At 53.3% G+C, this 11250-nt stretch overlaps 2 protein-coding genes across 2 annotated transcripts; one reads left to right on the forward strand and one right to left on the reverse strand.

Annotated features, from left to right (window-relative positions):
* Positions 1–1942: 1942 nt before the first annotated feature.
* LOC136479172 (uncharacterized) lies at positions 1943–3696 on the forward strand. Its single transcript, XM_066477124.1, has 3 exons — positions 1943–2436; positions 2553–2834; positions 3120–3696. The coding sequence occupies exons 1-3, from the start codon at positions 1943–1945 to the stop codon at positions 3694–3696; spliced, it is 1353 nt and encodes a 450-aa protein (XP_066333221.1).
* Positions 3611–6375, reverse strand: LOC136481286 (uncharacterized). Its single transcript, XM_066478647.1, has 4 exons — positions 5825–6375; positions 5527–5713; positions 4517–4571; positions 3611–3976 (listed from the first exon to the last, which is right to left on the reverse strand). The coding sequence occupies exons 1-4, from the start codon at positions 6210–6212 to the stop codon at positions 3851–3853; spliced, it is 756 nt and encodes a 251-aa protein (XP_066334744.1). The 5' UTR covers positions 6213–6375; the 3' UTR covers positions 3611–3850.
* Positions 6376–11250: the final 4875 nt, after the last annotated feature.

Consider the following 11250-nt stretch of genomic DNA (forward strand, 5'->3'; position numbering starts at 1 on the left):
TCCATGACATGTCTCTCTAGAACAAAACTCAAATTCAGTTTTTCATTCTTTTTTGACCACAACGATGATCCACCAGAATGTTTTTGACTGGCTAGCTAGTTGGGCGCTGGTCGCAACTTGAATTAGGCAGGTAGAGTGTAGCTTCAAATGAGAGGGAAACAGCGGCGAAGTTTGGGGAAAATGCTGAAGACTTTTGCATGCCTCAGCTGCAGCATGGAGATGGAGCCATGGAGACGAGTAGTGGACACTATAGGAAGAGTAGGTCGTCGTCGTCTCGTGGTGCATGGCAAGCAGCTGTAAGATTTTGACACCTTTTGAGTTTTGATTTGAGCCGGCCGGCCTTTTACTAACCAAGCAACGACGTTATTGTCAGCGCAAAAACCGAAGCTCCTTTTGTCAATGGGCAGTTTGACAAACAGTGCAGTTAGCTAGCTGTATGCACGACAGATTTGGAAACTTCATTTTCTATGGCAATGTGGTTCTGCTCAAGTTTCAACCAACCAATAGCATGGTAAAGCTGACCTGCTATACTTCAGGTTCCTGAAAATAGGCTTTTGTTCAGGCGACAGGTATTTGCACTGCTCTCTGTTCACAGACACTCAAAACGGGTCCACAAATCCTGAAGCAATATCGATGGAGCACACGTTGCCTCAACAGATCAAAAATTTCAGGCAACTGACACATAGAAAAAGTGTAATCTAAATTGCCAACACCGGTTCCATGCCCTCTCTCTACCACACATTCATTCTTATTCACTCGTTCTGGCTTAGCCTCATATCTTCCTTTGCTACCCGTCCTCACTGCCTCCACCACGAATGCCTCCCACCACATTGTCTTTATGCTCTTCTCACACCAGATCATCCTCACTTTCAAGCTCGGCCATCCTCGCCAAGTGGAGGCAAAGAGGTTCCTCGTGGTGGAACCTGTAGGGCAGCTAATGGAGTTGTTGTTGTAGCCTATTTTTCTTTGGTGTAACAAGCAATTTAATTTGTTTTAGCCATTTCTATTGTGTTCACTACTACAAAAGTGGTAATCACTGTAGATTTAGGCAGCCGACGATGGGAAGCAATAGTGATAGTCTCACCTATCACTACTGGGTGTGTCGGCTGCCGGTGCTGCCCACTCGCAGGCATGCATCTTGTCGGTGTGCCGCTGGCCCGTCGCCATGCACGCCACTGGGTTCCTAGCCCCAAGTGGCGCCCACGTGACATTTGGTCCACTACCAAGCTCACCACTCCGCGCGCCAATGCCTAGCATCCCCGCGCTCTACAGGGCCTACAGCCCCACACGTCACCGCCCCCACGACCCCCTGCACCGTCATGCCATCTGAAAGATTAGGGTGGGCGGGGTCTGATGGAGGAGGCGGATTAGGGAGGGAGGGGGTATGAAGGAGGGGAACTTGGGAGGTAGGAATGTGAGAGAATTGTTAGGGATAAAGAGGAGTCAACATGGAGCGGAGGGAGCACAGAGGACGTGAGTGGTTAAAAATTAACTTGAATGAAAAAGTTTAGGTGTGACACAATTTTCTCCGCTGGCTCATTCAAATCGGCAGTGCTACTACTATCACTATAAGTGTTTTAACAATAATCGTTAATGATAGTTAATGATAATTAATTATTCGGGTTGGCAGTGTTCGCGGGACGTCGACAGTGAGGATGTTGATCGGCTACAACACATCTGGAAGGCAATTGTTTTGAAATGTGATGGTTCACCACTTGCTATTAAAGTAATTGCAGGCCTCCTTAGAAAGAACGTAAAGGAGCGTTATTGGAATAGTATTTTGGAGAAACAACTATCGGCAGCACATAGAACGAAAGAGCATGAGGTCAACTCTGCTCTACGCTTAAGCTACGATGATCTGTCTCCCCCTCTCAAGCAATGCTTTCTGTACTTCTCCCTTTTCCCTAAAGGATTAGTCATACAGTCTAATCACATTGTTGGGATGTGGATGAGCGAAGGGTTTCTAGGGAACGGCGGGCCTGGTGACAGAAGAACGCGGACACAGATTGAAGAGGATGGGCTCGATTACTACGAGGATCTAGTCATAGAGCCTGCTCCTGAGATAGCTGGAGACGGATCCGAGTGTAAGATGCATGATGTTATCCGCTTCCGCTCTTTCGCTCACGAAATCGCTGAGGAAGAGCTTCTGGTCGTTGGCCCTGGCCAGAATTCCCAGCTGGTTAGCTCATCATCGGCGATCCGGCAACTGTCCGTAGAGTCAATAGAGTTGTCATCGTCGTCGGTGGCGTTGCCCGAGTGGAGTAGCATTTCATCAGAAAGACACAAGCTGCTAAGAAGTTTGATCATCAATGGCAGGGTGAAATTCGATGCTCCTCCAACTGCCGGCGCCGCCGCCGCCGCCGTCGCTGGGGAACCTACCTTGGCTAGTTTTCCCAGCCTACGAGCGCTGCTCGCGAGGCACGCAGAAACCGAGAGGTTTGTGGAGTCTCTCTGCAGCCTGAGGCACCTCAGGTTCCTTCACCTGGACAGCACGGATATAACGAAGCTGAGGTTCCTGCAGGCTGCAGCACATTTGGGCTTGACAACTGCAGCAAGTTTGGTGGCGAGCTCCCTAGGAGCTTCCTGGAGCTGGAGCGCCTGACGTCGCTCAAGGTAGATTGCACAGAGTGTACTGTGCCTAAGGGGTTTGGCGTCTTGACAGGCCTGAGGAGACTCTCTCTGTTCCCGTTCCCGGCGCAGACGGACGGGGACTGGTGCAGCCTGCAAGAGCTAGGGCAGCTTCAAGAGCTCGTCAGGCTCGAAATAAGGGGTCTCGCGGCGGTGCGCTGGCTGCGGAGGCCAGAATCCACGACAAGGAGCAGCTTGTCATCCTGGTGCTCATGTGCTACAACCCACCGGAGTCCATCAGCATCTCGGAGGGGATGCGGAAGGAGTGCCAGCGGATAGAGGAGGTGTTTGACCACCTCCGCCCACGTCGTCTTCTCGAGTGCCTGGTTCTCAAGGACTACATGGACATGGGGCGCCGGCTCCCAAGCTAGATGTGCGTGGAGGGCAATATCGACCTGGACAGCCTGATGGGCCTGTTCGGCAGGACTAAAAAATACTATTCCGACTGATTGTTGTGAGAGAAAAATACTGTTCTAACATGACGTGAACAGTGATTTCGTGAGTGGGCTGGCCAGCCAGCCGAACGAGCCGAGGAACAGCGGCAGGAGGAGGAGGAGGTCTTTCCCAAAGCTTGAGTTCCTACGGTTCGATCAGCTGCGACAGTGGGAGGAGTGGGAGTGGGACGAGGAGGAGAAGCAAGCCCAAGGCAACAAGGACAGCATCCGGCGTGCCCTCAGGGAGCTGGTGCTGTGGGATCTCCCCTGCATCACGTCCCAGGAACTTCCCTTCGGTGAAGGAGCTCAACGTGGCCAGGTCCCCCGCCAGAGGATCATCCGCGGCCTCGCCAACCTGCGGGGCGTCAGCATCGAGCTCTGCCCGGCGCTGGAGGTGCTGCAAGATGTGCCGGCGCTCGACACCATGCCCTGGACGGACCCGACCGTGTATGAGCTGCCAGACTACCTGGGGGGGTCTCAAGCTAAACGTCCTTCACCTCTACTGCAACCCGGAGATAACACGAGCACTCGCGTCGGGCAACTACCGGACCACGCTATATGGTGTATGGTGTTTTGCATACTCAGGAAACATTACTGGCCTATTGTATTGATGCATTCACCAGTGCTCACCTAGGTGAACTTGTTTGCCCCCGTGTTACAAGCAGAGCTATCTATACATTGCTACCATACCTTAGTCGTCGATCGCATCGTAAAAGTAATTACCTACAGTAAACTACTGCCGTACAGAAAAGGCCACGTATTCTGGGAAGACCTTAAGTTCTCAGTTCTCACTCCAGCTCAGATTCTGATACTTCCTCCTCCGCCAGTTCAAAGGCATCCACATCTGCAAAGTATGCTCTCTGCTTCTTGACAAATTCTTCTGGTAACTTGGGTGTCCTTACCAGGGGCCGTTTCTGTTCCCAAAATAGCAACCGGTCAGAAAGTTAAAGTAATCTTCCACTTTCGGCCTGCGAGCGGTAGTAGCTGGAGCTTCGGCTCCTTGTTTTACCTTGTATTTCTGGGGTTTTTCTTTTCTCTCGTCTAATAAAAATACGGCAAAGCTCTTGCCGCCTTTTAAAAAAAGAAAGTTAAAGTAACGCCATGGTAAGGAGCAGAGCTAGTCTTCGAAATGCAGCTTTAACTGTGCTATAAAACTGCCACCTTTCAAACATTCGTCTCATCATATTGCTATATGGTGTTTTGCATAAATGTTTCTGAATAGATGCACTTATGCAAAGGACAGGAGCAAAACACTAACAGAACACAGACTTTATTGCGGGCACAGCTCTATTGGTTAAATACTAGCCCATGATAAAGTTTGGAAAAAATGATGAGTTTGTGATGGTAATCTCATTGTGCAGACCCCTAAAGAGAGCAACGGAACAAGCCTTGATAACTGAGAACTCGGGTAGGGTCATTATGAGGAAAAGCAATCAGATTGCGGTCATGCTTACCTTTTTAGCTTCACGACAAGTAGCTGACGAAGAGATGGGCCGAGTATCCTTTTTCCTGAAGATAAGTAAGTTTAACAGTTCAGTAAATGAAATGCACTCAGACCGTATCTGTTAGATATCAATGAAATACGATGAACTAAAGGATCCCTAAAGTCCTGGATTCTGAATATCCTATGCTTCTGAGTTCTGACACTACATGAAATATATAGAGAAAATTACCGGTATGGTCCTGTGAAACTCACTTAGTTCTTCCATGGCCCTAAAAACTTCAAAGTTCCTTGTATGACCCTGTGTTCGAATTTCAGTGCCCTATACGACACTACCGTCACTTTTAGACACTAACATTGTTAAGTGCCATGCGAAATGACTATAATACCCCTGTTATAGAAAATGAACTGATTCGTTACATGACACTGCTTCCTGGTATGCTTATTCTGTCAGAAATGTGAAAGACCTTACAGCACGTCTTCTAGTCTATATCACTATATGTTAGTATACAACAAGCGTTTAAGACTTTGAGTATTATAAGAATTCCATCATCTGAAAATAACAAGAAAGTAACGTCACATCAGTCTGGGACAACCAGGGGCTGAACTCTTGTTACCAAGAAGTGTCTTCGAACTAGAGTGATTCTAATGCCCTGCCCTTTTCAAGTAAAGAACTATTAGTTCTCTCAGGTAGATTAGGAATGTGCATTACATAAAATTAGGTATACTTATCATGCTATGGTGTCACTCTGCCCTTTCAAACATGAACTTATTAGATTGCTACAAACAATTAGGAATGCGCATCTTTCAGGTTTCCACACAAAACAAAAACAGGATTAACTGGTCCAAGCTACACGAGAGGTCTCTGGCACCCACAGAAGGGACTATCATTACTCTATCGGTGTCCAAATCACAAACAATTGCACTGCGGAGATATGGTACTAACTCTGAAGTGGGACTGTATTGAATATACCACCAACGCATGACATCAGTCATAGTAGGTAACAAGTACGAGTTTCTCACCTGATATTCTTCGTGGATTTTCCAAGAGGCGGGCAACTTGCCGCAGCACCGACAGTTTCCTTGCCCTTGTTGGTGATGGTGGGGTTGACCCGTCCCTCGGCCTCAGCCTCAGCATCGGTAGTCCTGCGCCTCGCGTAAACCGTGCAGATGGTCGGCGATTCGAAAACGCTCCCCACCTCGTCGAGGACTGCAAACCAAGAGCAGCGTTAGAAATCACAGCACAATGATGACCGAAGATGCCACCACCACACCCAGCTGCGGCGGATCGAGAGCAGATGTGAGATGCAGATTCCCTCACCGGCGGCGAAGGACGGCTTGGGCGCGGGCGTGACCGTGGCGGCGGAGGACGGCTCGGGCGCGGGCGTGACCGAGGCGGTGGAGGACGGCTTGGGCGCGGCCGTGACCGTGGCGGAGAACGACGGTTGGGGCGCAGGCGTGACCTGGGCGGAGGAGGAAGGCTCGGGCGCGGGCGTGGCCGACGCGGAGGAAGATGGCTTGAGCGCCGGCGTGACCGAGGCGGAGGAGGTGGAGGAGACAGCGGAGGCGTCGGAGGGCGCGGGGAGGGGCCGGCGTGCAGTCCTTCTGGGCTTGATCGGGGTCGGGGTCTCGGGGCGGACGAGGTTGGTGACGTCGCCGAGCGGCACCGCCTTTCGCTGCCGCTTGGCAGCGCTGGTGGAGGGCCTCATCGGATCGCGCCCGCGTGCGGGGAATGGGAGTTGGGGGTTCGGGCTGCGGTGGATTTGGAGGAGAGGGCGGCGGTGAGGATTGAGGGAGAGCGGGGAGTGAAGCGACGGAACGTGTGCGAGGCGGAGCAGAGAGAGTTCCAGAAGGGGAAGGGGAAGGGGATCGCACTATGGAAGGCTTGGAGAGACAGAAAGATTGGAGAAGGAAGGGGTGTCCGTCCCTCTTGGACTGAGGTGGGCTGTTGTTCCAGCGATTTCACTGACTTTTCTTTATCGGCCACAGAGCACAGCCCACGGTCTGGCCTGCGGGTTGGGCTGCTTGCTCCGAGCCTGAATTCTCAGCTCCGTAACGAAGCGGTGGTGAGAAAAATATCAAGCATCCCAATCCATTTGGTGGAATTCTCGCGGTCAACCAACTATAATTGATTTTTAATAGTATCCGCAAACGGTCCTCAGCTCCAGATTCACCAAAAATAGCTTTACTTTATAAAAAATTGGCCAAACAATCTAGCTCTATCAAATTTAGATCCACAAAAAATGTGGATATGAGGGCCAGATTCACCAAAATAGTGGATCTTCTCAAGGGGTGCTCCATCAAACTCAAATTGATGAAGTTGGTGAAAATTACCCACCACTACCACTCGTTACACAGATACCGGTTCATTTCTTTTTTCTTTCCTCTTCCTCCAGACTCGTGACCTTCTTCCTCCGTCGTGACTACGTGCTCGCCTCCACCGCGCGCGCCCTGCTCCGCCGACGCCCCAGACGCGTGTGGCCGAGCCCTGCTGCCCCGTCGCTGAAAGGTCCTAATGGCTAGAGGGGGTGAATAGCCTATTAAAAAAATTCTACAACAACACTTAACAAACCGGTTAGGCAATTATGAGGCGAATTAAGTGTTGCGCTAGCCTACTAAAATATTGTAAGCCACCTACCACAATTTTAGTTTATATAGTTTCTATCCACATAGCTATGTCACTACACTAGTTAGTGTGCTCTCAAAGGCTAACTAAAAAGCCACACTAACCAAACTAACAAGCTTTCTCAACTAGCTACACTAAAGAGCTTGACAACTAGTTTGCGGTAATATAAAGAGAGTGAGCAAAATAGTTATACCGCCGTGTCGAGGAGTAAACCAATCAATCACAAGAATTAATATCAATGAAGACCAATCACCTCAGAATCAAATGATGAATACAATGATTTTTTACCGAGGTTCACTTGCTTGCCGATAAGCTACTCCTCGTTGTGGCGATTCACTCACTTGGAGGCTCACGTGCTAATTGGCATCACACGTCAAACCCTCAATAGGGTGCCGCACAACCAACACAAGATGAGGATCACACAAGCCACGAGCAATTCACTAGAGTACCTTTTGGCTCTAAGCCGGGGAAAGGTCAAGAACCCCTCACAATCACCACGATCGAAGCCGGAGACAATCACCAACCTCCGCTCAATGATCATCGCTGCTCTAAGCCATCTAGGTGGCGGCAACCACCAAGAGTAATAAGCGAATCCCGCAGCAAAACACGAACACCAAGTGCCTCTAGATGCAAACACTCAAGCAATGCACTTGGATTCACTCTCAATCTCACAAAGATGATGAATCAATGATGGAGATGAGTGGGAGGGCTTTGGCTAAGCTCACAAGGTTGCTATATTAATATAAATGGCCAAGAGAGTGAGCTTGAGCCGGCCATGGGGCTTAAATAGAAGCCTCCACGAAATAGAGCCGTTGTACCCCTTCACTGGGCACAACGCGGGGTGACCGGACGCTCCGGTCATATTGACCGGACGCTCCGGTCATATTGACCGGATGCTGGACCTCAGCGTCCGGTCACGCGATGCGTGCCACGTGTCCTCTCTCTTCAAATGTCGATCACCCGATCTCAACGGTCAAGTGATGACCGGACGCAACAGCTCAAAGTTACCGAACGCTGAACACCAGCGTCCCGTCGTTTCCAGTAAGCATCCAGAGACGACTTTTCACGACCGGACGCATCCGGTCATGCTCGACCGGACACTCCCAGCGTCCGGTCACACGGCGACTCCCCTGTGCGCTGCCACGTCAGCAGCATCGGATGCAGCCCTCTAGCATCTGGTCACTAAGTGTCGGATACCGCGAGAAGGGGTACCCTAAGCAAGAACCAAAAAGAGATTGCTTAGACTTCGTAAAAGATCGAAACCAGTTAAACACCGCTGGCCTCGGCCAATTCTCCGACTCGCCCGAGGCCCCCTCACCGCTGACCTCGGGCGATCCCCCACCGAAGGCCTCGGCCGCCCCCCTCTCGTCGTAGGCCTTGGCCGGGCCGCCGACCCTCCGTCTCGCGCGAGGCAGGCTCGGCAGCACTCTGCTGCCTCTTCCTTCACCCGTCCCTCTGACAAAACGTCGAGTCGCATTACCACAGCCAACCGCAGCCCCTGGCGTTGGCCGCATGCTCAACACAGTACAGAGGAATGGCCGACGGGACAGGAGACAGGACTGGGCAGGGGTTACCCGCCACTATGCCAACCACTATGCACATGGTTGACGCCCATGCCTCACTGTGCTGCCAACTCCTGCTCCGAGAACAACGCAGCATGGGGAGCCATGTCTAGGATACTGTGGCCTCGGAATCAGTAACAAGGACCAATAAGACAAACGAGGTCTCAGCCAGAAATCTCCGATTCGCCCGAGGCCCCCTCGCCGAGGCCCCTTCGCCCGAGGCCCTCTCGCCGAGGCCTCAGAAGAAGTACCGATTGTCCGATTCGCCCGAGGCCTCCTCGCCAAGGTCTGCGATCCTCCTATTTCGCGCGAGGCCGACTCGCCACCAGCCCCGCGACCACCGCTCTAACTAGACTACCCCGGCTGGACGTCACATCTAATCAAGGCGCTCAACCGCTCTGACAACCACACGACGGCACAGTACGGCGAAGTAACAGACCAGCACGTCAGCGCCCTGCCATCCACGACGGGACTGGGCAGGGGTTACCGGCCACTGTGCTGCCAACTCCTGCACCAAGGACGAACACGACGTGGGGAGTCAGAACTGGGTTCCTGTGACCTCGGGACCAGCGAACTGACCGAGTTCCGCCTCGCCCGAGACTCCCGATAGGGCCTTAGGCGAGCTGGCCATGCTCCGCCTCGTCCGAGGCTGGGCTCGTCCCGCAACCTCGTCGCCTCCGCCTCAAAAGTCGCTCTAGTAAGCTGTCGCATCCAATCAATGCGTCCAGCTGCAACCACTACGTAAGCCACGATCGGCAATGCACCGCGACAGGAGCGACGGGACAACGGTCAAATCACCTTTTTACCATCCCTTGCTGACAATATAGGGTACCATATCCTGTAGACGCACGTTCCGCACTGATTCCGCCTAAATCAACTACGACGATGGCCGCCAAGACCCCGCATTGCCGTCTGCAAGGGCCTCGGCACAGCAAGCCTCGGCACAGCGGGCCTCGGCCTCAGCACAGCAGGTCTCGGCACAACCGACCACAGCAGTCCCCAGGCCTCGGCACTTCACCAAGTCAACAAATGTACAGGAGCGCAGCAGGTCGCCGGCCTGGAGACCATACCGACTAGACACCGGGAACTCCCACGACGCCGCGCTGCTCCGGGGAGCAGAACACGTCAGCGAATAGTAAACTTGTCATGTACTTCTGGCTTCCTCCTTGTGGCTATAAAAGGAGGTAGCCGGTGCCATTTCTAGGGGGGGGGACAACGAACGAAAAGACGAACACCCCAATAGAACTACACGCTTCCACGCTGCTTGAGAACAACGCCTCAAGCAGCCCGCACCACCCTCACCGAGACCTGGGGCTAGCTCCCTCTCTCACCCAGCTTGTAACCCCCTACTACGAGCACTCCGGTGCAAGGAATACAAGATCGACCTCCCAGACTGGACGTAGGGCTTCGATTGCCTGAACCAATATAAACCTTGTGTCTCTTTGCATCACCATCCGGGATTAGGGGCACGCAGCACAAATTCACTCGTTGGTTGAGGGACCCCCGGTTCCAAAACACCGACAGTTGGCGCGCCAGGTAGGGGACTCTGCGTGTCAGCTTCGTCATCCTAGCAAGTTCCAGATGGCAGACCACATACGACCATTGCGTCTCGGCACCGTAGTTTGGTTCGGGAGCCTAGAGTTCATGTCTCTAGGGCATGAGTACGACATGGTGCTCCTCACTCCTCGAGCCCCACCGTCCGACGACGAAGTCGCGCTCCGGCAGCCCAGGCGCAGGCGGCGCCCGGGCGGCCGCTCTCGCCACGCTCGCCAGGCACGACGCGAGCAAGGCCACCCCGACGCTACGCGAGCCCGGGGCGGCACGCCACTCCCCGCCGATATCCTACGACCAGCTGTTGGTACGGGGTCCCTGGCCGGGGACCTGTCTGACCTGAGCCTGGACAAAGGAAAATCGCCGGAGGCTCGCGGCGATGCCCAGTCGTCTAGCTCCGCTCCACCGCTCCCTGAAGAGCTGACCCCGGCGGGGCAGAATATGGAGACGGCGCCATCCCCATACCCCTTTGGGTTGAGAAATGCCGCCGCCTCTTATGCCTACGCTTACACTACCACTCACAAGCACCTCTCGGAGCGCCGCCAGCGCTTCGCTCTCGACCTGAGCACCCACTCCGACTCCTCAGACGAGGACGAGGCATGGCCCGGGGTGGATTTCTCCGAACTCCACAACCCTGGGGCTTTGCGCCAATTCTTGGCCGCAAGCGACTACTGCCTCGGCTATTCTGACTCCGACGATGAGGGGACTTACGATCCATCCCGTGAGTGCTTCCACGTCGGGCTCGGGATGCCAAGGGCGGGCGAAGATGAAGAAAGGACAGGCAACCATTCCCCGCCCCGAGCAGGGGCGGGTGATGCCACACCTCCGCGTCTCGAAGCCCCGACAGCATGGAACAAGAATCCCGTCCGCATGGAGCATCGACGCCCAGACCTGGAGCAGCTCCGCGAGCTTCAAGCCAAGGTCGAACAAGACTGACTCCTTTTGCAACAGCTACGGGACACTCTCGAGCAGGAGCAGCAAGAGCGCGGTGAGGGCGGAGGAGCCCGA

Source organism: Miscanthus floridulus, chromosome 9, assembly GCF_019320115.1.
Source record: "Miscanthus floridulus cultivar M001 chromosome 9, ASM1932011v1, whole genome shotgun sequence".
In the NCBI taxonomy this organism is placed as follows: Eukaryota; Viridiplantae; Streptophyta; class Magnoliopsida; order Poales; family Poaceae; genus Miscanthus; species Miscanthus floridulus.

Coding starts and splice junctions, on each gene's coding strand:
- LOC136479172 (XM_066477124.1), top strand. CDS start 1,943: ATGTGGATGAGCGAAGGGTTTCTAGGGAACGGCGGGCCTGGTGACAGA. Junction 2,437..2,552: donor AGGCACGCAGAAACCGAGAG/GTTTGTGGAGTC, acceptor TGACAACTGCAG/CAAGTTTGGTGGCGAGCTCC. Junction 2,835..3,119: donor AGGAGCAGCTTGTCATCCTG/GTGCTCATGTGC, acceptor TGACGTGAACAG/TGATTTCGTGAGTGGGCTGG.
- LOC136481286 (XM_066478647.1), bottom strand. CDS start 6,212: ATGAGGCCCTCCACCAGCGCTGCCAAGCGGCAGCGAAAGGCGGTGCCG. Junction 4,572..5,526: donor AAATCCACGAAGAATATCAG/GTGAGAAACTCG, acceptor ACTTATCTTCAG/GAAAAAGGATACTCGGCCCA. Junction 3,977..4,516: donor CTTGTCGTGAAGCTAAAAAG/GTAAGCATGACC, acceptor TTTTGGGAACAG/AAACGGCCCCTGGTAAGGAC.